At 45.4% G+C, this 24,130-nt stretch overlaps 1 protein-coding gene across 1 annotated transcript in view; it reads left to right on the top strand.

Moving 5' to 3' along the window:
* Positions 1-5,928, top strand: part of St6galnac5 (ST6 N-acetylgalactosaminide alpha-2,6-sialyltransferase 5) — a 141,836-nt gene extending 135,908 nt beyond the window's left edge. The window contains exon 5 of the mRNA XM_057793982.1: positions 1,911-5,928. Coding sequence (XP_057649965.1) covers positions 1,911-2,142 — 232 coding nt within the window. The 3' untranslated portion in view covers positions 2,143-5,928. The remainder of the gene's footprint in view (positions 1-1,910) is intronic.
* The last annotated feature ends 18,202 nt before the right edge of the window (positions 5,929-24,130 follow it).

Below are 24,130 nucleotides of genomic sequence, written 5' to 3'. Positions count from 1 at the left end.
TCATTTGAGTATTGATCTCCTCCAAAGAAAAAGAACAGGAGGGTAGCTAGCAGGGGGAGCATCTGGGGGATAGCGCCTATCTTAGAGGAAGGCCCTCAGCATCAGATTTTGAAAAGCAACTGCAAGAGTCTTACTGAGCAGCCTGCTCCTTCCTCTAGCAGGAGTTCTGACCTACTGACCTTGTGACATGCCATTGTGGTCTACACAGGTGTTAAGCTGTAGTCACAGCTATCTTGGGATACACATGGCAGCAGACTGGACATATCTAGTGGCTCAGAACAGCAAAGGTTGTCTGATATAAGCCTTGATGGAGCTAGTTGTCCACTGTTCAAGCCCGGAAGAAGCGGGAGCACTATTCTAGAATGGAGACTAGCCTGACACCAGAGCACATGGTTCTCTTTATAACAAGGCGCCCCGTCCCCAACACAGGCACACGTATGTTAGAACTGGGTCTACCACCTTGAAGAAACTGATCAAGTATTCTCTCCCGAGGCAGAGATGGCGGCTATAGTATAAACATGTTAGGACTGCCAGTCTCCCCTGAAGGATGGGAGAGTTGGGAATTTCTAGACCAAGACACACTAGACGCTGGATGTAGGGTCCATCTACAAAACTAAGAATAAAACAGTGACTGCCTGCTGGCTGTCTTCTTTTTACTCCATGAAATCAGACTTAGAGTCAGCGGAGGAGAAATTTTCTGTAATGATGTGGCATGCAGCTGCTCACTCTACCCAAGGACAGAGACTCAAACATTGCTTATTACCTCCATGCTAGGCCCAGTCCCAGAAACGAGATAAATCCTTCGCAGCAGACAATAGGTAGGTAAGCAAAAGCAGTTTCAAGGAGATTAATTCGCCAAGGAAACTGACAGGCGCGTGAGGGGGACAGAAGGTGAGGATTCAGAGAATGTCTTAGTTGTTGTCCTATAGCTATGATGAGACACCATGACTAAGGCAGCTTAGAACCGAAAGTTTCAGGGGTTAGAGTCCAGACCGTCATGGCAGGGAGCATGGTAACATGCAGGCAGACATGGTGCTGGAGCAGTAGCTGAGAGCTTATATCCTGATCCATAAACAGGAAGCAGAGAGAGTGAGACTGCGCCTGGCATGGGTTTTTGAAGCCTTACCCCTTCTCCCCACCCGCAGTGACACACTCTCTCCAACAAGGCCACACCCCCTAATCCTAAACAGCCCACCAACTGGGATCCAAACCTTCAAATATCTGTGCCCAAGGGGATCATTCATATTCAAACAACCACAAGGAGGATGCATTTGATTTTCAACAGGGAGAAGGATGAACTCGAGAGGAAGATTCCAGACAGTGGTCGCCCTCATGGGCAAAGGCTCTGCAGTAGGGACAAAGTGGGTACAGCTGACAGTCAGAATGTTCAGCATGCCTGAAGCAGAGCAAGCAAGGCTGGGGTGGCTTAGGGCAGTACTCCAGAGAGGAGCTAGGGCATGGACTGTCCTTGAAATCCTGCTCACCCTGTGGATACAGGATGCTGCAGCGGGCAGGAAGACAGACTGGTTTTGGTTTGGTTTCTGAAACTCTCTGGCTGTGGGGAGTTTAGTAACAAGTGTGGAACTAGAAGCATTAGTATCTTGACTCGTGTACATTGTGCCTAAAGCAGGAGACCTGAACATCTGACAGCGCGTGTCCAAGCTCTCTGAAGCCACACTTGTTTTACAGCCTCAAAACCCTTTTGTTCTCTTATTACTCCAACACCATGAAAACCATCAGCTGAAGTTCATTTGATGAGAAAATCTGATCTGTGTTTATCAGCTTATAAGAGTAACATCCTTCTTGAATTGGACAATTAAAAAAGCATGTTTTATGTTGTGTGTGGTTTAGGTTTTCATTTTGTTTCTGTTCTCTTCTGCTTTAATAGTGATCTCCCCTTCCTCCCGCAGGGATCCTAAGCACCCTTCAGTACCTTATCATTACTACGAGCCTTCTGGACCCGATGAATGTACAATGTACCTCTCGCACGAGAGAGGACGCAAGGGCAGTCACCACCGTTTCATCACAGAGAAACGGGTGTTTAAGAACTGGGCACGGACATTCAACATTCGCTTTTTCCAGCCAGACTGGAAACCAGAGCCACCTGCTGTGAATCACGCTGAGGAGAAGCCTGTGTTCTGAGGTTTGAACTCCAGGCCGGGAATGGGAGCTGGACAGTGGTGCCGTTCAGCACCATGGACAGAACCCCACAGCCCTAGACCGGCACATCCTCATGAGTACTGATTCAGTGACACTGCCATGGCGGGGAACACTCCAGGGTGGAAGCATTGCCTTCGAAACCGAAACAGGAGCAGCCCAGCACCTTTAATTGCATTTCTTTACAGACGTCCACGCCAAAAGACTTTTCTATCAGGTTATAGCCTAACCTGACCAATAATCGGTGTCATTTGTCGCACTCTGTGATTTGTAAAAGCCTGAAAGAACGGACATGATTCTGAAGAGCACATCTCCAACGATTTTCATAAAGCAAATGTCTGCTATTTATTTATTGAGAGTTTTTTAGTGTACTCTAGGCAGTATTTTTATAGATTATGATTATGTGGCGATTTATGCTCCCGACTCTTTAATCCTGAATGGTGGTTGGAATGTGTAGAATCAGGCCGAGGACTTACTGAATTCACAATGCTCACTATTAGCCTGCAATCAGAGTTGGACGTGGAAATGTGTGGCATTGTTTGAACCCCTCCGCTTCAGGCAAATTGCTCTTTCAAAACCAGAACAGCTAGAACACTTTCTGATGGACATAAATGTTCAAAAGAACAAAACTGAAAACCAAAAACTACATTATTAAAACAAAGAGATGCTAAGGAGAGGGACTTAAAGATACAGCAGCTCTCTTCAGCAGTAACTGATACAAGTAATTTCTCTTTAAGTTCTGCTTTCCTCGTCTTTAGAATGCACCAGAAGATCCCTTGAGTTCCTCTTGCAAATCTAAGATTGTATGAGCCTCTCGCTGGCCTCTATGAGGATTAGACATGTGGACTGATGGAACTCTGACAGTAGCTGGAAACTGTAAGTCATGGTGAAGATGTTAGGGTCCCCCGGGTAGGAATCAGTTTTCTTCATTGGCCTCTCTTGTCTAAACTCTATCCCTTGCCTCTCTAAGAAAGTGAGAGGAGCAAGCGGTGGAGGCTTCTGTGTGTTCCCTGACTATGAGTGCCAAGATCTGCCCTTTCTTGAGAAGAGAACACAAAACTATTCCCCATCTCCCAGCTCACTGTCCCATGGACTGTTCTGACCCACGCACTGGCTACAAGTCTTTGGATGTGAAGGACTCCTCCCTCACCCACTTCATTCAAAACCAAGGTAGATAGGATGATGGATTTTCATTTTAAAAAGGTATGCTGCTCAGAAAAGTAAGAATATGCTAGGCTTTTCCTTGCACGCTACCAAAGGAGCATCAGTGTCTCTGATGACAGATTTGAAGGCAGCCGCTAATGTCATGAGGAAACAGGCTTTGCTTTTACAATCAGGACAGGGCTTGGATTAAAGGTCACATCACAGCTCTTTCCCCTCTTCTTAATTAGTGATAATGTCCCTTTCACTTTCACTCAATAGAACCATTAATTGTGCAGAGTACCATTGTGGAGATACAAATACAGCCCAGGTATCCAGACAGCAAAAACAAAGTATTATTGTAGTATGGCTTGAGTTATTAAAAGTCAGTTTAAAAAATGAAATTGCTGTCTAAGTCTTCGTAGATTCATTCCTCAAGTGTCTTCTGGGTTTTTGTAGGAAAATGAATTTTATTCAACCACAGCATGGCCTCTGAGCAGTGTTTTTATGAAACACAAGAAGAAGGGTGTGAATAACACACGATTGATTGACAGGTCACCTTCACAATCCCTTGAAGAGATCATTTGTTAAAATCTAAGTGGCTCCTTTGACAATTCCTGTACTTAGGGAAATTTGGAAAAGCATGCCTGCCGGAATGTAACTATATCACCTGGCCTACTATTGCACACGTTTGAGTATCATTAGGTTATGTGTTTTTCCTTTTTAAAAGGAAGAGAACCCCATAAAGAGCACCAAGACAAGCCCATCTTTTGTTTCCTCCTCTCAAATATGCAAAAGAATGAGAAGCAACCAAACGCCCAGAATGCAGCTACAATATGTGACTTCATACACACACACACACACACACACACAACACACACACACACACGTACATATTCTTTTCAAAAACACGGTGTAGCTAAGTGTAAGAAATTATCACTTGGGTGGTGGTTTTACTGCAGCATTAAAGAAAATTCCAAAAGCACTGCTGGCTTGTGCTGATGGACCTGGTTGTGGGCAATTGAGCTCATGTCTTGCCACTGTCATTTCCCAACTGTCAGACTTAATGCCATTCAACACCATTAAACAGAAACTCTGATATAAAAGACACAAAAGCCTGTTTACAGACATCACGATTTCAGGCGATCTGAAGCCTCTGACATCCTTGGTATGTTACACACCTTTTTCTTCTCTCCCCAGTGGCATCGGACTCCTCCTGGCTTTTGAGACCACAGTAATACGATGCCACAGCTGGCCGATCCCCTGCTTCTGTTATTTCAATGCAAGAGCATTTGGCAGAGGTCATTACAATAGATAGCCATTATGGGCAAAGATACAGGAATCCACAAACAAAATCAATCACTTCAAATGGTCCATAAAAAGAGGAATCTCACATTTAATATTCTACGGTAAATATTCACCCAAGAAAGCACACATTAAAAGGACATTAGGAGGTAAATATTCAGTGTGCTGCGTGGGGACTTGGCTGTGTGGTTCCCATTCCCAGGAATGGGCATTAGGGAGCTAAGCCCCTCACTTTGTTCACCCCGTTCTTTACTCCTTAGACAGAGGCAAAGAAGCAGATAGATTCAGGGACACACAGGTTCTAAGAGCACGGAGTTCAGTGCTTCATGAAATGAAATAAAAACAAACAACAAAGTCCTCTTAGATTACTGCCAGATTCGTGCTCTGGAGACGGGGCACCTGTCTTTCAATCCTCCCTGTCTCTAAGCCATCCGAACTACATTGGAGTGGACACAGATGATCTCATAGTGAAATAAACACTATATTTCAAATGACTTTTTAGACGGCAAATGGACAGTAGGAAGTGAAAGGCAATGCAGAGATGCTGTTAGGATGAAGACGGCACTGTTTCAGTACCTACTGACCTGTTCTGTACTCTCCAGACATTTGCCCTGGGTGGGTGACCCAGGATCTCCCAGAGGGAATCCTGCCCCGACAGAAGACCCAAGCTTCTCTCCTGGTTGGCCCATTCCACACCAGCTAGACTTCATTCCTCATCCTGCTCCTCTCGAGCCCCCATCTCTTTACCATCAACCTCTCCACATCCTTGTGTCTTCTAAAGCTTCCAGTGCTGTGGTAGGGAGGTCCTCCCGGTGGGCTGTCAACTCCGACCTGACTAGGAACAGATTCAGTGCAGGCCTCCTAAAGCAGTGGTGTGGTGGGTGCCAGAGTCTACCCCACTACAAGAATGTCACCCTCTCTGAAGTTTCTCAAAAACAAAACCCTCAAAACCTAAAATCCAAAGCCTGAGGTGGTGGGACAAGAAGCGTTCCAGGTGCCAAGGTTTTAGCACCAGCACCGGAAGACATTGGAAGTGGAAAGCAGCGAGGCTGTTCTGAGGGCTTGGAAGGTTGTAGCTCACTCCCCCACCTACTCAGGGTACTGAAATGTAAATGAAAACAAAAGGCTGAGATCCTGTTTTGTACTTGTGCCCCACGATAATATGCTACCTTGGATTGTCCCTGTCTTTCTCTGTATGTGTCTGTTAGACTAGACTGTAAGCTCCTTGAGGGCAGGGGCTGTCTCTCCTTTGTCTTTGTAGCCCCACACCTAGTACAGTGCCTTGAACACAATAGGCGCTCAATAAATGTCTGTTGTTGGTGTTGACTACTTTCCTGTTGACTCATTGGATTGCTGCTCGGACACAAATACATTCTACTGTAAAAGAACAAGTGATCCAGGGGGCTGCTAGGTAGATAAATTTCAAGTGGGTTTTACAAGGTCAGTTTCTAAGCACACAATGTGTTCAGTCAACAGCATTGACCTACATTTGGGTAGGACAACCTTGCAGAGTTCATTAGGTTTGCTAATGCTGGCTGGACTGAACACACAGGGAAGGTAAAGTTCAGCGAGCTTTGTGTTTTCGCCGTTAGCGAAGTGCTCTGAGCACAAATTAAATTTAATATTGACAAATGCTACAGTGAGTGCAGACAGGCAAAATAAACAGCAAGGACTCCGACTCCAGTGGCTAGACTACAAAGGAAAGGCTAAACAGAGGCGAGACACAGATTACCTTCCCCTTGGCTGACTGCTTTGTGAAGGTGCTGGGACAGCCATATCAAAATTAGAGATACTCTCACTTTAAAACAAATAAATAGAAAACACAAAAACAGAGACAGTTTTGTTCCCGTGAAGCAGATCTGAAGTTTCATCCCTATCAGGAAGTGAGGGGAAGAACATGGAAGGTACCCAGGACTCTGCAATCACTGGGGCCAGCTCCTAGAGCCTGTCACTCCTGAGCCTGTCACTCTGGAGCCTGTCACTCCGGAGCCTGTCACTCCGGAGCCTGTCACTCCTGGAGGCAGGAGAGGGCGAGGCAGTGGAGGTGGTAAGGGTGAGCAGGCTGCCACAGGGCTTCTTTCCAAAGGACAATGTCGGAGCCTTCTTGAGCTTGGGGACACTCCCCATTCTCGCTGTCTGCCCCTCCACATCCTCAGTCAGTTTTCTCAATTTCATTTGCTGAAGCTGAGAAAGAGGCCTGGGGATTCCTCATGGGAGCAGGACAGTGCTTGTTCTTGTACCAGAATTAGACATTTCCCAACTTGGTGATGGAATTGTTAAGGAAGTCATTCTAACAGGACTTCAGACTCTCAACAAGGGCAGTGTGGAGACCCTGGCACATACTGTGCCGCTCTGTCCTGGGGAGCATGTCTGCTCCCTGCCCTGAAAGTCACCACTCTGTCCTGGGGAGCATGCCTGCCCCCCATGCAGTCACAATTCTGTCCTGAGCAGCATGCTTGCCCCCCTGAAGTCATCTTTGCATCTCCGGTTCTTTACTATGAAATAAGTTCTTCAGTTAACAAATTAGGAAATCCACGAGGATAAATCAAATGTTATACTCTACTCTACTATACTATACTAGGTAGCTAGTGTGTTCGATGTATCATTTACAACATGTATCCTGTTTTGACACAATCCCACCCACCTTAATCACTGGCCCTCCAAGCCACTGTCAATATAAGTTAATCATTGAAATCCTCATTATCCAACTTTTCTGTGGGCTTTTCCCTTTATAAATGCATTCAGCAATCAAAATAGTCTCATACTTCACTGTTCCCATTTACAGATGTGAACACTGAGGCACAAGACACTTCATAACTCCCCAGAGTCATAACTCTGTTTACTGGGGAAAGCATATTAGGAACCAGACAGTCTAGCCTATTTCTGGAGTTTCTAGCTGTTGTCATCAAGAGCTCTTGACAGAAATTAAACTTAAGCGTAATCATTTCTGTCAGAATATTCAATATGTAGTATTTTACACTCACTAAATATAAACAAATATGTAATTTATGAAGCAGGCATCCCACCCTTGAAGCCTCCTGCAGGTCCCTCCTGAGCTCATGAGTTTCCACTCCATTGCTTTCTAACTCATTTCATTACACAGAGATGCATCTATAAATGCTGTGCTGTTTGGCTTTCCACACTCATAAATATCGTACGACCGCTAGGAGACTTCATAGGGGCTCCTGAAATTGGCTTCTTTTCTTCAGTGTGTCTCTTTCCTTTCCATATAACTACTTTATTTTCACCCTCATGCTGTCCGCTGTGCAGCATACTCACACTGGTGGGGGTAAATGGAGCCCTGGAACACACAGAGATAGGGAAGAGTGATTCTGCCTGTGACGGAGCCAGTGACCAGAAATCTGACTTAGGAGACAGAAGGTGGAGCCTGACTCCCTCCACCTGGCGGCGCTCGCTATCCCAACAGTAAGAAGTGGGATGGGGAGCAGAGCTGGTGACCCGAGAGCCTGCCCCAGTTCTGAGAGCCCTGTCCTCCTTGGTCTTTACTTCTCACCGAGTTCGTATACACCAAACCAATCTGAGCCCACCTAAGCTTAGAAACAAATCCCAGATACAGCCTCTTTGCCAGATGCCCATCACTGGGTCCCCTCTCCGCTGTCAAGAGCTCTCTCTCTCTCGCTTATAAATAAATACTCATCTCTTTCTTCTATGATGTCAATGTACCTCATTCTTAATGGTCACAAGACAGCAACTCAGCAGAGAAGGCTTGCAACATAGTATACACCGTATTTCTACCTGTTCCTCCCAGTTATCAGTTGTTACTAATAGCTACAATTTATTTTTTCAATGCTATGAAAATTATTGGGAGTTCTCATTCATACATATAATAATTTCTTAGAGTACAAACCTAGGAATGAAAAAGCTGGGTTGTCTGCACAGCAAAAATATTCTCATGGCAAGATGCCACCAGACTGACTTCCAAAGTGTCTGGGTGCTGGTCCTCCCAGCAGGAATGCCCACGCTGTTAGCATATTTAGTATTTCCAGCTAAGCTCCACCCAGTCCGTGGGCACAAACCATCCTATTTAAAATCTCACCTGCCTGTCCTCAGTTCCTGACGTGGATTACCGCTCCACTATCACGCCTCCCGTCCGGGGCTCACCTCATCGGCCAATGACTGCCACTCCTGACCCCTTTCTGCTCATCCCCTTCGCGTCTTTTCCTTTTTGAAGAACAGTCCTGGTGTTGCTATTTCTTCGGGCTGAAACACTCCCTCCTGGAGCAAAGTGAAAGGCTCCAGGGAGTCAGGAAATAAGCAAAATATACAAGGCTCAAGTAAAGGAAACTTACAAGGTTCAGAGAAACCTGAAAGCAGCAAGACCCCAAGTCCCCTGCCCACCATTACATAAGCAGTACCAAGTGCTGGGGAGGGTCTCTCCCAGTGACTAAGCTGCCCTCAAGTCTTGTGGGAGCTGTAGGCACACTGCTTTCATGAACCTCCTGTGCTAGGGCGGGCTTTCTGGTGACGGTGCTTCCCCTGAGGCACACAGGCTGCTGTAGTATCCACAGTAAACTCAATGACTCCCAGAACAGACTTGAAGGGAACTGTTTCTCTGGCCTGTCGTCAGTGTCTTTTAGGAGGTGAATGTCTTCCATTTTGCTTATTTTTAAATTTTATCCAAATGCCATCCAATGCTATATAAACTTTAGTGTCTACCTTATCTTAGTCCAAATTATGTTTCTAAGATTTATCCCTGGGGCTGGGGATATAGCTTAGAGATGGGTGTTTGCCTAGTATGTATGAGGACCGGGATTTAGAACTTTTTGGGGTGTCCCACCCTGAAAGATTTATCTCCGTTTTCACACATAGTCACAGCTTTGTCTCACTGCCACACGCACATAACTTTGGAACCGGTGATTCCAACCTGGGTGTGTACTGTTTGGATACATTATTAGTGCGGTCGTTTAGCGCTTTCTCATGCCTGTACCTTGGTGAACTATTAGCCCATTTGGGTGACTATAACATGACAACATGAGGTGGGTGACTACAAACAATATATCTCTCACAGTTAGGAGACCAAGATGAGAGCAGCTGCATCATGTGATTCTGATGAGGATCCCCTTTGCATGGTGGATGATATCATTTCCAGGGAAAAAGAGGGCAAGAGAGTCCTTTGGGGGTGTCCTTTATAGAGATAATGATCCCACTTGGTAGGACTTTAGCATGTGAAATACTCCATCTATAACTGTTAACCGAACATTTACTTCTAATGGACACACGGCAAAGGGCAGCATTGCGTCCTGCTCTAGGTCTCAACAGATAATGTCAAATGATTTTCTCAAGTGGTCGGAGCCATTTACACACCCACCAGTAATAACTGAGAGCTCCAGTTGCCTTTGACCCTTCTAATGGCTATTTAGACTCATCTCTGACACAACTGAATTGAGCATCCCTTAATGCCCCCGTTGAACCATTTGCATAGCATCTTCTGTGGTGTCACTGTTCTAAGTGTTTGCCTGATCTTTAATGAGATGCCGCGCATTTCCCCACCTTTATATAGTACTGACTCAAGTATTTGATTGGGCAGGAATAACAATGTGTTGCTTGGCTATTCATTGCCTTAATGAAATATTTTGGTGACTAAAGGTTCTTAATTGGATTAAAGTCAAAAGTTACTTATATTTTATATACAATCTGTGTCCTACTTTAGGGTTCTAAAGCCCTAAAATCATGAAGCTAATCTTTGTTCTTCTAGAAGTGTTATTCTTTGTCCCTTTTCAAATCTGACGTAGGATCCATCTCAAGCTGACTTGAGGCCCAGTGTGAAGGGTGGGCTGAGTTCTTTTCTCACTTGAGTCCCCAGGCAGACAGCCATTCTCTGTGTCACGCTTTCTCTACCGTACTGGCTGCTTCTCTCGTGATAAGTCATCACACATGTGTTGGATGATTTCTCGATTATGAATTATGCCCCATTTTAGCTTTCCAATACACCACAGAATTATAATGCATTTATAGGTTTTGACATCTAGAAGAAAACGCTGCTAGCTTATTCATCTTTAAAATTGCTCTAGTCAATATTAGTCTTGCCACACTTTATTTCCATAGACAATGTTACAAGAGGATACTCTTTTGGCTCTAATAAAACCTCATAGAGTTTTCATTGGGAATGCGTTGATTTCATGGATCTGTTTGAGAACAACTGATACCTGTTGATATGTAGTCTTTTAATTTATGAATACAATTTGGGAGTTTTCTATACAGAGGGTATAAAGGTTTGAATGAAAAGCGTCTCCCAAGGGTTAGGGTATTTGAACACTTGGCCCCTAGCTAGTGACACTGTTTTGGGAGGTTACAGAGCCTTTGAGAGGTGGACATGTAGGTCTCAGCCTCCTGGCCCAGACTCCTGGGCCATGCCTCCCCCTCCTTTCCCTAGTTACGGTGTTCTATCACACACAGAAAATGACTAAGAGGCCTACCACATCTTTCTGTCTGTCTTCTCATAGGGATTTTTGATCATTCTATGTGATAATAAATATTTATTACTGACTTCTAATCTTCCTATGATTAATGCTTCAATATTTTCAAAAAATTGTGAAAAGATCAGAGTAATTAACTCTATTAACCCCTTCACAGTGCGTGCTATTTATTATTCATTTTAACTTCTAATTACGACAGCCATAAAGTTTGTTCTTTGTTGATTACTGGCTTACACTCCCAGCATTCTTTGCATTTGCCCCTGCACACACCCCGGGGGGAGCCTCTTTGTTCCTTAGTTTTCCAGTTTCAAAGGCGGGTGTTCTGGGATAGAGGCCCACAGATTTTGCTTGTCACACACAACTTTACTTCGTTTCCATTTTTGAGGGACACTTTCTCGCAAACACTGGAGTCATCCCTTTGTTGCCTGTGACATCATCCCGCTTCAGAGTCCTTTAAAAAAATACTGTCATTCTTCAGCTTGAATGGTGCCCGTTTCAGTGACTCCACACTGTTTTCCCATGCAGGCTTCACAGACACTGGAAGCTAAAAATCGATCTGCTTTTCCCATTAACTTCAATAAATATAAGATTGCATTAATTTTTTAAATAACAGGCTCTTCTACTAATTGATTAAATGTTTGATTTCAATTTAATTAAATTATGTTCTTTGTCATTCTAGAGGTTTTTTGCTGTTTTCATTGTTTATCCTATATTTCTGCCTGGAGTATACTGTAAGGAAGAACCATCTCTTTTGCCCAACTTACTCAGATAGTTCAGATCTCCTAATATATCAGGCAGGTAGACCCCATGCCCCTTCTTCTTTAAAAAGGGCACATGCCCCTTTCATGTGTCCCATCCCGTGACCTAATTACCTCCCAAAGGCTCCAATCCTCACCAGGGAACAAGCTTGGGGGATGGCAGAGGACAAAGACTGAGTACGAGCCCTCCTTACACGGCTTTACACACCAGGAGAAGACACTCTGGAGAACACACACAGAAAGCTTGACACTTGCCTGTGTTCGGTTTACCCTGCCGGTCTCTGCCTGTCACCACAGTGTTGCCTCTGCCATCTCAAATGCAGTCCTCACTCTCATGCCGAGTGTAGACTTGATGAGTGTGTCACTACTAGAGATGGCGCTGGAGCAGAAGCTTCCCGTAGGACACAGACAGTTGGCAACTCAGCTGGGCGGTGGTGGTGCATGTCTTTAATCCCAGCACTCAGAGGCAGAGTCAGGTGGATCGAGACCAGCCTGGTCTACAAGAGCTAGTTCCAGGACAGACTCCAAAAAATGAAAGGAAAGAAGGAAGGAAGGAAGGAAGGAAGGAAGGAAGGAAGGAAGGAAGGAAGGAAGGAAGGAAGGAGACAACTCATGTGTGTCTGAGTCACGGGGCTTTTGCTACCTGATCCCAAGCTCTTTTTTAAGGATGCTGCGGAAGATGCCATAAACAGCTGGGCCACAAACACAGTCACATGGTCACCAATGGTGGCCTTGCTTCAGATACATTGCTCTCAGCTCCCTCTCTAGGCTCCCTCCCAGCGTGGCCCTCATTGTCGCATTCTGCAATGCTTACCACTCTCTTCGTCCTCTTCACAACCATGGTCTTCCACTTAGTGGTATACAGATGTTACCCCCTTCCCTCCCTGGACTTCAAGAGATACACAAGTATCGTTTTCAAACGCTCCGGCATTTTTAGTAATGCTTTTGGGACGGTGCCTTGATTTGTTTTGTGGCTTTCCTGTGTGTGGCTTTCCAGCAGGTGTGCGTTTGATTGCTACCCATCGTCTACTGGCTAAGGGGCCTCTTGTGAGAGTGGAGCAGAGGTTTTCAACCTTTGCAATGCTGTGCCCCTTTAATACAGTTTCTCAGTCATAAAATTATCCCATTGCTACTTCATAACTAATTTTGCTGCTGTTCTGAGTCATAATGTATATATATGATATGTAAGATATATGATATGTGACCTACCAAGAGGGTCATGGGGTCATGACCCACACGTTAAAAATCACTGGGGTAAAGCTATCCTTTACCAAAGAAATTCTTTACCAAAGCTATTCTATACCAAAGAAAAAGTCTGGATGGCAGTACCACCAGCTAGGTCCATTCACAGCATGAGAGAAGACCACAGACATCTCGCTGGCAAGAAATCTGCAACCATGATGTAACAACATGAAGAGTTTGTCCTCAGACATCTTTGCGAGGTTCATGTGTATTACGTTTTTGTTTGTTTTTTTGACATGGACAAACTGTCAAAAGGAGTGAGCTGTAGGCTCTGCTCCAGAAGACACCAGTCAGGAGGATGCCACAGAGGGATGCTAATCCTGAGCGGTGCACTGAGAAAGAAGACTGAGCTCCCACACCTTGAATTCTGAGCTGGAAGGCATGGCTGTGGGGACATTAGCAGTGCATCACCAAAGCCTGTTAGGTGTGGAAGTCACATGATAAGGTAGTTCTTTATGGATTCTAGAAATACTAAAACCTCTCCTCTTTCTCAGAGAAAGCATTACAGCGGAACCAAGTACCAGATGACTTCTTCCCAGCGCAACTGTAAACAACCCTAATGCAGAGAAATAACCCTTGCTTGTTTTCCTTTGTAAGAATGAACCCTCCTTAACACCAGCCCCGCCTGTGCAGTGCATGCCTACAGAGGCACATGGTGGGCGCCTGGTCAGGTGTATGCTTGCATCTTCACTTAACAGTTTCAGCACTGCTAGGCTGATCCTGACACAGAAAGCAGGCATAGCTGAGGGTGAAAGGGCACCCCACTGCCCTGATCTGATTCAGCTCCAGAACCGCAGCCACAGCCAACAGGAGCAGGGCAGCAGATGTATTCTGTAATGGAGCTATGGGACTGTGGGCTGCTGCCCCCCAAAGCCCAGCCCATCTCCAACACCTCCCCAGCTGTGGTTCACGTGTATTCAGGGCTTCTATCATTTTTTTCTCTCTCTCTTTTTTTTTTTTTGAGATAGAATATTGTTATGTAGGCAGGGAAGCCTGGAACTCGCTATGTAGTCCAGCCTAGCCATGATCTTGTAGCGTTCCTGCCCTATCCAGAGAGGTATACACATGGCATCCTAACACACTTCAGTTACGACCAAGGGCCCGGAGAGCACAGGCGTTTTGACCAGGAGGCCAGTGGGGCCTGCCTAGCGGGTTGGGAAAGGCTCAGACCGTCTCATGTGCTGCAAGTGGTTTAGTCATCTGATGGAGCACACCTGTGAAGTGATTTCTAAAACCACTAGCTAGTTTTCCCAACCGATGGTTTCTTTCTCATCTTCTGAAAGTAAAACTTTCAGCAATTATTCAGCCTTTGTTTGAAGCCAATTAACCACTAAAGGACCCTTCCTCCCTTCTTTGCATAAGCCAACAAAGTGGGCAATGTCCTAGGGTTGTGGGCCAGTTCCTGTCTGGTGACGCCATGGACAGCTGCTTTCCTTGGTTCCCATCTTAACCCCTGCCCAGCCTGCCGTGATCTCCCAGGACTGCCTTGCTCCTATCTGTTGCCATGCCAACTTTATGTGAATCTTCTCTTCACTAAGTGGCTGTTGTATCAATCCTCATCATTGCCTGGGACTCAGTTGGCCTCGTCGGTCTATCTCAGTCTTCACAGCCCCCAACCACTCATGAAGCCTCAGCTCTGCCAGGTGATTTGGGTAACCCCATGCTCTGCCTACATTGCCCCTTCTACCTGGCCAGCTGTCCCCCTCCCATGTCCCTGCCTGCCAACAAGACTCCTTCCTGTCTCCACACAGATGGAGGCCGTTGGCAGCCCATTTTCTCACTCGCTGGCTCTCTAGATCCCAGATCCCCATATTTTCCTGGGAAGATCCATCCCTCCGCTCCTAACCAAGTGGTCCGTGGTGTGTTCATTCTCTACACGGCCACAGAAATGGCCTCTGGCAGGCTAAAACCCATGGCACATTCTTTTCCCCCCAGACACAGTGGCTGAAAGATTGGAATGTGTCCCCACACACAAACTCTTTCCTTCCAGTTAATACTGCTTTCCGGTCAAGGCATGTTACATTAGCTCCCTCGGGGGCCACCATCAGATGGAACCAAGGACAGCTGGGCTGGGGTGGGACCTACAGCTCTACGGGGTGCTAATGGGGCTGGGCTCAAAGACAAATCTCTCCTGAACATTTGTTTACAGCAACACATTCTACTCCATAACTAGTCATATTTCTATTAGGTTTTTTACCAATTCCAAAAAAAAAAATACATCCAACAGATACTTTCAGTTCAATAAATCTAGAAACTCCCCAGAGCCCTTTCTCCAGGTCCCCGGTTCCCTGCCTCCTATGTGAGCACCTTAGACAGAGTCTGAGTCACTCAGAGAAAAGGAGCTGCTTCTGCACCAGTGTCCTGGGAACACAGTGTAGGACAAGCTGAGCAGCAACCCTGCCACCCTGAGGGCCACTTTCACCCGACCGACCGCACTTCTCCAGGCTCTGCTTGAGTCGGCTTGACGGGAAGTCTGGAAATGATAGCAAGATGTTGCTGGGAAGCCAGACACACAGCTACATACAGTAAAAGGGGGAACTGAAGGCGGTACCGTACCGGGAATGCCAGCAGCAATCTTTCTCATTTTTCTCCAGTTATACAGACGCACAGATACGCAGAGATGGATCTTAGGACACAGTGTAGAGTGCACTTCAAAATATTCTTGGAAACCATAGCTCTTCCTCTGAAACAATTCTGGCACAGACTACAGAAAAACAGGAAACAACACAGCATAAAAGATGGCCTACTTTGTACATTTCCCTTTGCCATTATATAGATGGCATACACAACACAAGCCAAGTCACACAACGTGAAACACATATTTTTTCTTTACTGTGAAAAACACCTGCTTGCTTTCTACCCGGGTTCCACAGATACAACAAAAACAACGGGGACTCTAAGCTGTGGAAGGAGGAGAAAGGGGACCCCAAAACTTATCACAAGTGTCACACCGACAGGCAGGAAATCTGAGTATTATCCCTGGATGTCAGGACACTATGATGGATGGCTGAGGCAGGGGACCAGACCAGCCAGGCCAGGCCCTTCTCAAGGTACTAATCACCCCCAACACAGGAGACAGGGTCTTTAGGGAAAGGCTTGCTGCCTTTGGCTTTGACCTGAAGGAATCTTGAGGAGTGCTCTGTAGAGAACCTGATCTTGGGAATGAAAGGCACAGACAAACAGAACCTTCTAGAACACATGGTTCCTTGAGAACAACAACTAAGGCAGGTGGCTCGCTTTAAATGATGTTTCCACTTGCCTTGTTTTAAGTTGTTTGTCTCTTATCTTCCATATTTATTTTTAGTTTGTTTCTGCCTTAATGTGTAGCACTTAGAGAACGTTATATTCCTAATGTCAGCGTTTGAAATCTTCCTTCAAATTCTTCTGACTACCTGGTTTGGTCTTTCCCTTTCATTTAATTTTTCTCTATTGTTTTCACCTTAAAATATGTTTTCTTTTTCATTTTAGCTCAGTTCATAACTGCATCTTTGAAGTTCTCAGGTTTAGATTCAGCCTCTGCAACTGCAAAGCCTGTCACGTGTTCTAGTTAGGCACTTTCATTCCTGAGTCTTCTGTTTTTGCTTTCAGCCTCTTAAAAGTGCTATTTTTACTCTGTTCGATTGTTTTATTTGATTTCTCTTTTCTCTCCCACCTTCTCTTTTATTAGTTTTACAGCATATTTCCTTAGCTGTGATCTAATTACTCCGTCCCTGCATAGAGTGCGGTCATCAGCCTGACAAACAACAGAAGGCAAAGCCCAGGCTCTCCCACTCTGTCCTGCTCAGACAGCCTCTTCGGTAAACACCTCCACAGACAGCCGAGCTGGCGTTGTCTGCACCAACCTGTTCCTAGTAGGTTTCTTCTTCTGATCCACCATGCTTCTTGGCAGGGACACAGAGGTGTCTCTGTGATGTGAAGCTATCAGTTTCTTTCTACTCAGAAAAAGAGGTGCCGTAGAGAGCTAGGAGGAGATGCGGGGTTCTCAAAGCCCACGGGCCCTTAGGGCTGGGTTCCTTCAGAATTCAAGGGCCGGTGGTAAGGAATTATCTCCAGTCTTTTGTTCATCTGTTTAAGATTGTCACGGATTTTTCCTTGAATTCCAAGACTGAGATGTCAATGACTCTGGTGAAGAATCTTACCACTTCAAGTTGGGCGGTAGTGGCAAACACTTTTAATCCCAGCACTTGGGAGACAGAGGCAGGTGGCTCTCTGTGAGTTCGAGGCCAGCCTGGTCTACAAGAGTTAGTTCCAGGATAGGCTACAAAACTGCAGTGAAACCCTGTCTCAAAACAACAACAACAACAACAAACCAAATAATAAGAATCTTCCACTTCATGCCATTGTGTTTCGGGGAGAACAGGTGCTTATCAGGATCCAGTCTGGAGACAACACTCAGTGTCGTGTGATCAAAGAATCGTGAGTAAAAAGGAACCTGTTGGTGAGAGATTCCAAGTCAAGGGCTCAGAGGAGCCCTTATCCCTAGCACCGACACAGACTGCTCAAGTCCGAGGCTCCCTCCTCTAAAGTCTGAGGTTAACACAGGACAAGAGAGGACACAGCATGGCAAGATGGACGGCAGCAAAGGGTCACTGTAGCTTCCCATCAGGGGCTTGCTGGAAAGAAGCTGGGGAGCTAGAGAGAGCCATCCCCTAAAAGGGACCTTGTCTCAGGACTTCCCAGAAAGTGCTCACAGATGTGCTGTCTGCAGGAACGTGGTCACTAGACACTGTGGAGCTGCGCGGGTCCACCTAGCTGACAAAGACACATACAGGCATGCCTTGTACCACAGCCACTCACTGGAAGGGGCTCTGTGCTGTCTGCCACTGGCCACTGCAGAAACACACAATGGGCAGAGGAAGTAAGACACGAAACAACACAAGCATGTCCTGCAGGACATGTTCCTGCTGTGGCTATCCTGACACAGCTCAGTGAGGTGCGCACAAGAGAGAAGAGACTCTTGAAGGTTCGGCTTCATGGAACAATGAGTAGAACTGGAGCTGAAAACAGTAAGTTGATAATGCAATGATACACTTCCTTGGCTGTTCAGATCCCACTCCTTTACACATCTGAGCTCAGTACAAAGACACTTGCCATCTAACAAGATGCCCTTATTACTCCAACAAGTTAAGAAAGTCTCACCCAATGCCAAAAGAAAGAGATGCACAATGTGGTCCCTGCATCTACAGCGAACCCCACACGGCTCATCACTGCTTCGCTGGGTACTTTCTTGCCTATGGGTGATACTGTAGGATTTGTGTCACAAACAAAAGAAAAATATAAAACAGAATATAAAAATAAAATGCAAAGCCAGCCTCAAATCCAAAGACCTGACTTGAAGGTCATAGTTGGAAAGGTTGGTTGATGTTTTCCTCAGCCCCAAACACAGAAGCTCAGTGACCATTTCTTCATCTGAAGAAAAGAACCAAATCTTCACTCAGAAGGGAGATGCCTCACCTCAGTGACTCACTACTGTGATCCCCAGACATTCTCCTTTTGTCGCGTCTACACACATCCTCACCCTGTCACCATCACTGCCGTCCTCACAAGCCTGTGGAGCAAGCACTGGGATGGCTGGGATCTAAGTAAACCCACAAAGTATGCCACTGCCATCTGGTAATGCCCTAACATAGGACCCGTGCTTCACAATCCTAGGTCATTTAAGGCTGGGTAATGAGAGAAGAGATGGCAGGTTGGGTTCAGGGTATAAAAGGGGGCTTTCAAGTAGAAAGGGATGGGTCATCTGGCATCAAGAAAGACACCTAGACATAGACAGACACTTGGCTTTCAACGATGTGGAGATCACTGGAAACACAGATGGGAATGTACATATATGCAGACAGCAAGCAGCGTGTGATATGGGAAAGATGCTCAGAACATCTGGAGCATGCTACCAGGAAGAAGAATCAGAGAAGACTTCAAAGAAGCAGATGAGTGCAGAATGCCTGGCAAGGGACAGCACCACAAAGGTGGAGGAGACATTCCTAAAGTGTTAAAGTGTGGTTATTAAGGAGAGATGGCAAGGAGGACACACACACACACACACACGCGCGCACGCGCGCATAGGAGGTGGGGTTTCCATTGTCTTTGGCAATGCAGAGGTCCCTGTCACAAAGAAACGCATGGGTACAAAGTCAGATAAAACTGTACGGGGAAACATTTAGAAGACACCATATTACATTGGTGATAAAGGTTTGAACACACTATAAGGGAAGGCGTCTATACAAAGACAATTGGACAGGACAAGAGATGACGTTGTCAGTAAACAGGAGCTCCTAGAAGGGATGCGACCAACACTCAAGGTGCAGGGACATGAGCCTCCACCTCTGAGTCGGGGGGGCAGGAGTGAAGGGGCTCCACTGCCCCAATTTCATTTTCAGATCACAAAGCCAACTCTTGTGGTAACAGAGAGGAGTTGACATAAAAATAAAATGGAAGAAAATATACACTTCTCATATAACAGTGGGTATTTTCAAATTACGGCTTAATCAAGGGTGGCTTCCCCTTAGGGGTGGTCTCCATGCTCTTAACTGCTAGGAAATACAAAATTACGGTCCTATTTACATAGTAACTAAAAGTGAAAGTTCTTGTGTGAAGTCTGTAGCTGGTAGCTCTTAAATGAGACTTGTTTTTGTTTCTTCCCTGGTAGCAGTCACTCTAGAATCGATTTGTTACTCTGTAGGAAGGAATCCTATCTTTGTATTCCCAGGATCCCCTCCAGGGGCAGCACAGGAATACGGCCACTATTGCTAAGCAACTGCTCTAAAGTAACACTATTTCTCTAACTGTGATTCTCCTGTATTTCTGGGCAATAATGAGGTGGCGTCCCTCCAGAACCTGTTTCTTGGACCTCTGGTGATGATGCTGAGGACTGGCTGGTACCTGGTCTGCAGGTGCAGAACACAAATGCATAGCTTCCCACAGGGTTCAGATTCCCTCAGGGGGTGGTGGCTGGCTTTGGAGGCTCTGAGGGACAAGCAGGACATATACACGGTCACCTTTTATGGCTTCACTCTGAAATGTGGCAATACTAGTCTAGTGAGTAGAATTAAGTGTCTATCCAGCCCAGATCCAAGGATGGGGAGACTGTAGACTCCACCTCCTGATGAGGGAGAGGCTCTTCACACATGTAAACACTAAGTAGATGTCTGTTTCCAGCATTTACATTTTGAAAAAGCAAAGAAAAATGAGAATGGTGTGCAGTCTCAAAAGATCTGAACAGAAGTCAGAATTAATGTTGCAAAGTTGATCAACCTATAAAACACACTATCCACGCCTTTATTAAAGGGAGTGCTGCTAATCTTATTCAATCTCTCGGTAGGAAGTAAAACCTCATCCATCTGCAGTCATGATTACTACAGCACTGCCCATAATAGCCAAGATACAGGGCCAGTGCGATGCCCATCAGCCAATGAACGGACGACCGTGTAATGATGCACAGTGAATCTGAAGCTAGCAGTAAAAAAACCAAACTACATTTCTGCAGGCAAATGGATGGAATCGGAGACCTTGCTGTTAAGTGAAGTAAGCCGCTCAGAAAGTCAAATACTACATTCTCTATGTAAACTCTACACTTAAATACATACAAACACAAATATAGGGGTGAACATGACAGTAGGATTTTGAGGGAAGAGGCCTAAGGGGGTGGAGAAAATAGAAGACAATGGAGCAAAGACAAAGTATTGCATGTTTTCTTACATGCAGAGTTAGACTCAGCTATATATACACATATCTCCTTCATATATGTATCTTGTTAGTGATGGCCACACCTTTTGTAAAGCTTCTCCATTTTGACTGAACTCTGATTACAGAATCTAAAATAATTTGGTCTTCAGAACCAGAGTAACCTGTTTCTCTCGCCATTTGTCTCCCCTTCCTACCAGCCCATGTAACGGCCAACCAGGAGAGATGTCTATCCATGACCTACCATTCTTTAACTGACTGTGGGGGGGGGGGAGTGACAAACTCTTCAGTCTAGTTCCCCTCCCCCTTCCTCTAAAATGTATAAGGAACCTTCACTCTGCCATGTGGGTTTGAACTCTTCTTGGAGCCCCTGCATGCTGCTGTCTGTCTGCCTGTGGTGATTATCTCTCTTCTAATACATAAATATATATAATATATATTTACAAATGGCAGTCTGTCACATTATCACCCTTGAATCCAAAATCTGAAACCTTTCACATACATGTATGTGATACAGACGAGGAACTACTTGGGGTGTGGAAAGGAACCACAAGGAGACAAGGGCAGCAGGAGGGACAGCTAAGAGCAAAGCACAATTTTCTATCTATCTATCTATTTATCTATCTATCTATCTATCTGCATGCACATAATTAATTAGAGTCACATATTTCATAGCACAAGACAGTGAATGTTTTTGCACCAAAAGAAAAGGGAGAGTGTACATGGAAGTTTCTGTCCCTCCCAGTCACACAGTCATTCCATCCCAAAGAAACACACAGAGGCTTACATTAATTATAAACTGTTTAACCTATTAGCTCAGGCTTATTATTAACTAGCTCTTATGATTTAAATTTTTTAACCCGTAATTCTTGTCTACATTTACCCACGTGGCTTGGTACCTTTTCTCAGTAAGGCATTCTCATCTTGCTTCCTCTGTGTCTGGCTGGTGACTGCATCTCTGCCTTTCCTCTTCCCAGAATTCTCCTAGTCTGGTTGCTCCACCTATAACTTGCTGCCTGGCTAATGGTCAATCAGCATTTTACTTGCCAACATGAGTGACAATTCTTTCCAGTGCATAAGAGTTTTATCGCACCTCAGGAGGGGGAGCTGGGTTACTCCCAAGGGTGTGCTGTCCAGAACAGAACCATTTCTGTGGGGGCCATCATGTGTGGGCAGCACAACAGCAGCCAAGGCCCTGGGGTCGGAGCGAAGTCATGAAGCAACGAGGCTGGTGCCACTAAGCAGACCCGGATACTGATCTCACTGCTCTATAGCTATACCTCCAAGTACATTTACAAAATATTTCTTTCACAAGTTAAAACAGCGTCTACTACAGACAAGCTTAATTTTGGTAAAAAGAAACTGAAAAGGGTAATATGTTAATTCAACATTTGCTGTACAGATTCCAGAAACACATGCATCAAAATCTCGAATGATGACTCCCACAGTAACTGTAACTCGGCTATACAACATACATAATGGAAGAAATGTTTGCTGCATCCGCCAGGACAGAAAGCACTGGGCAAGCATGAAGGGGCTGAGTTATGCTTGCTGTGGGGCTCATCACTTTCAAGTATAGAGAATATATAAAAATTGAAATCATAAATGCATGCATTATTTTTGTGTTTACTTCTAATTTTTGATTCGATTTTATCATCTTTGCATCCAAGCTACATTTTCCTTCCGCAAGCTGCAAATAAATGTCTCGTGAGGTTGGAATCCACACCATTTGGTCTCGGTCTCGTTTCTCAGGCAGGCTGCCTTCTGGGGACCGCATCGTTATGCCATGCACTCTCCAAATCGGAAATGTCAGGACGTGCCTATGGGGGTCCATTTGTCTCCTTCTCTTTCCTCCCTCAAGGACACCATGGGGGAGGACAGAAAAAACATCAGCAAAAATAGGAGTATCATGGAGCAACTTAAGAAGGCCCGGAAGTGCAGCAGGGGATGGACCCTGTCATCACCACCCATGCCCCTGTGTGCCCCTAAGCAGAAATGAGAACAACAGCACAGCGCATTTACAACTTCCGGAATGTTTATCACACCGTTATCTCATCCGTCCCTCATCTGTCCCGGACACCATTATCTCATCCGTCCCCGGCCACTGTTTCATTCCACTCCCTGGGACTCTGAGGGTATATTTCGGGATAGGTGTTAGTTTCTGTATCTGCTCACACACGATTTACTTACTGAAGACAGAAGACTTTCAAGAAGGTTACAGCTACAAGCAGACTTTTTAAGCTTTTTGCTTCAATTGTATTCCAAAAATTTAAGAAGGGAAACGAAAACAAAAACAAACAAAAACAATAAACCCTTGCCCTCCGAAAGCCTGCCCAGGCAGAATTAACCCTAACTCCCTAACTCTCAGGCTGGTTTAAAAGAGAACGCTTCCCCACCTCCGAGGGAGAGCCCTGTTTCCCGCAGTCTTCACATCAGGGTGTGGTTCTTGATGTTCAGACTCTGACCCAAGAGCAACTCCCTTGCTACAATCCTCTCACTCCATGGGCGGGCATGCTCTCCATGACCTGGGTGTGGTCTGGAGGGAGACAGGGTCAGATGGCTCTTACTGCGACCTCCTGGCCAACCACACTTCTGTGTGTCCTCTTCCCATGCTCAAGAAGGCTTCCTTATGTAGCCAGATAAAAACTTCCTTTTTGTCTTATACAGCACACCAATAAAAATGTCAACTAAAGACTCAGAGCTAAAGAAACCCCAACATTACCTGTACTAGTCCAGGAGATGACAATCTTTTGCCTGTGAAATTATGAGTCTTGCTTAGAACTACAACACCATATTTTAAGAGCTAAAAGGTAAAGAGATTCTGTGGCTTATTAACCACACTCAGAAGCCAAGGTCTGAAGGGATTAGAGCTTCTGAGATTGACCACAACACAGGTCAGCCCTCCTCCCATCATAGGAAAAAATGGAGAGATGATTGGCATTCTAGAAGCGTCAATGTGGGGGGTGAACTCTTACATCTTATGGAATACAAAGGGATGTTTAGTGCCTTGTGGGATCAGGGCCAGCAGTGCGCGTACACGCTCCATGCATGCCATCCAGTTACGGGACTGTCCTCAGGGAAAGCAAAGATCCAGCTAGTTGGCAATCTGACTTTTCCAGGATAAAAACTAAAGAGGATACAATCAATTCTAGAAGATCACAGAATGCTTAAAAATGGAAAATAAGCAGGCACGTTTCTCTGAGTAGTTAACAGAAGAAACTCTCTAAGGCACAAGTTTCCAGATGGACAGCTACCGAAGCTTTGTTTTCATTTCCCGTGCAGTTAACTCGGCAGGATCCCAGGAACGGCTAAAAGTCGGTAATACCCTCCAGAATGAACGCACAGGGTAAGGGAACAACCACGGGTCATGACATGAGCACTACATGTCTTTTATTAGCTGTTGTTGTCCAG

This window comes from Chionomys nivalis, chromosome 18 (assembly GCF_950005125.1).
Source record: "Chionomys nivalis chromosome 18, mChiNiv1.1, whole genome shotgun sequence".
NCBI lineage: Eukaryota > Metazoa > Chordata > Mammalia > Rodentia > Cricetidae > Chionomys > Chionomys nivalis.
Note: the sequence above shows the minus strand (reverse complement) of the source record. Positions and strands in the feature narration are given on the sequence as shown.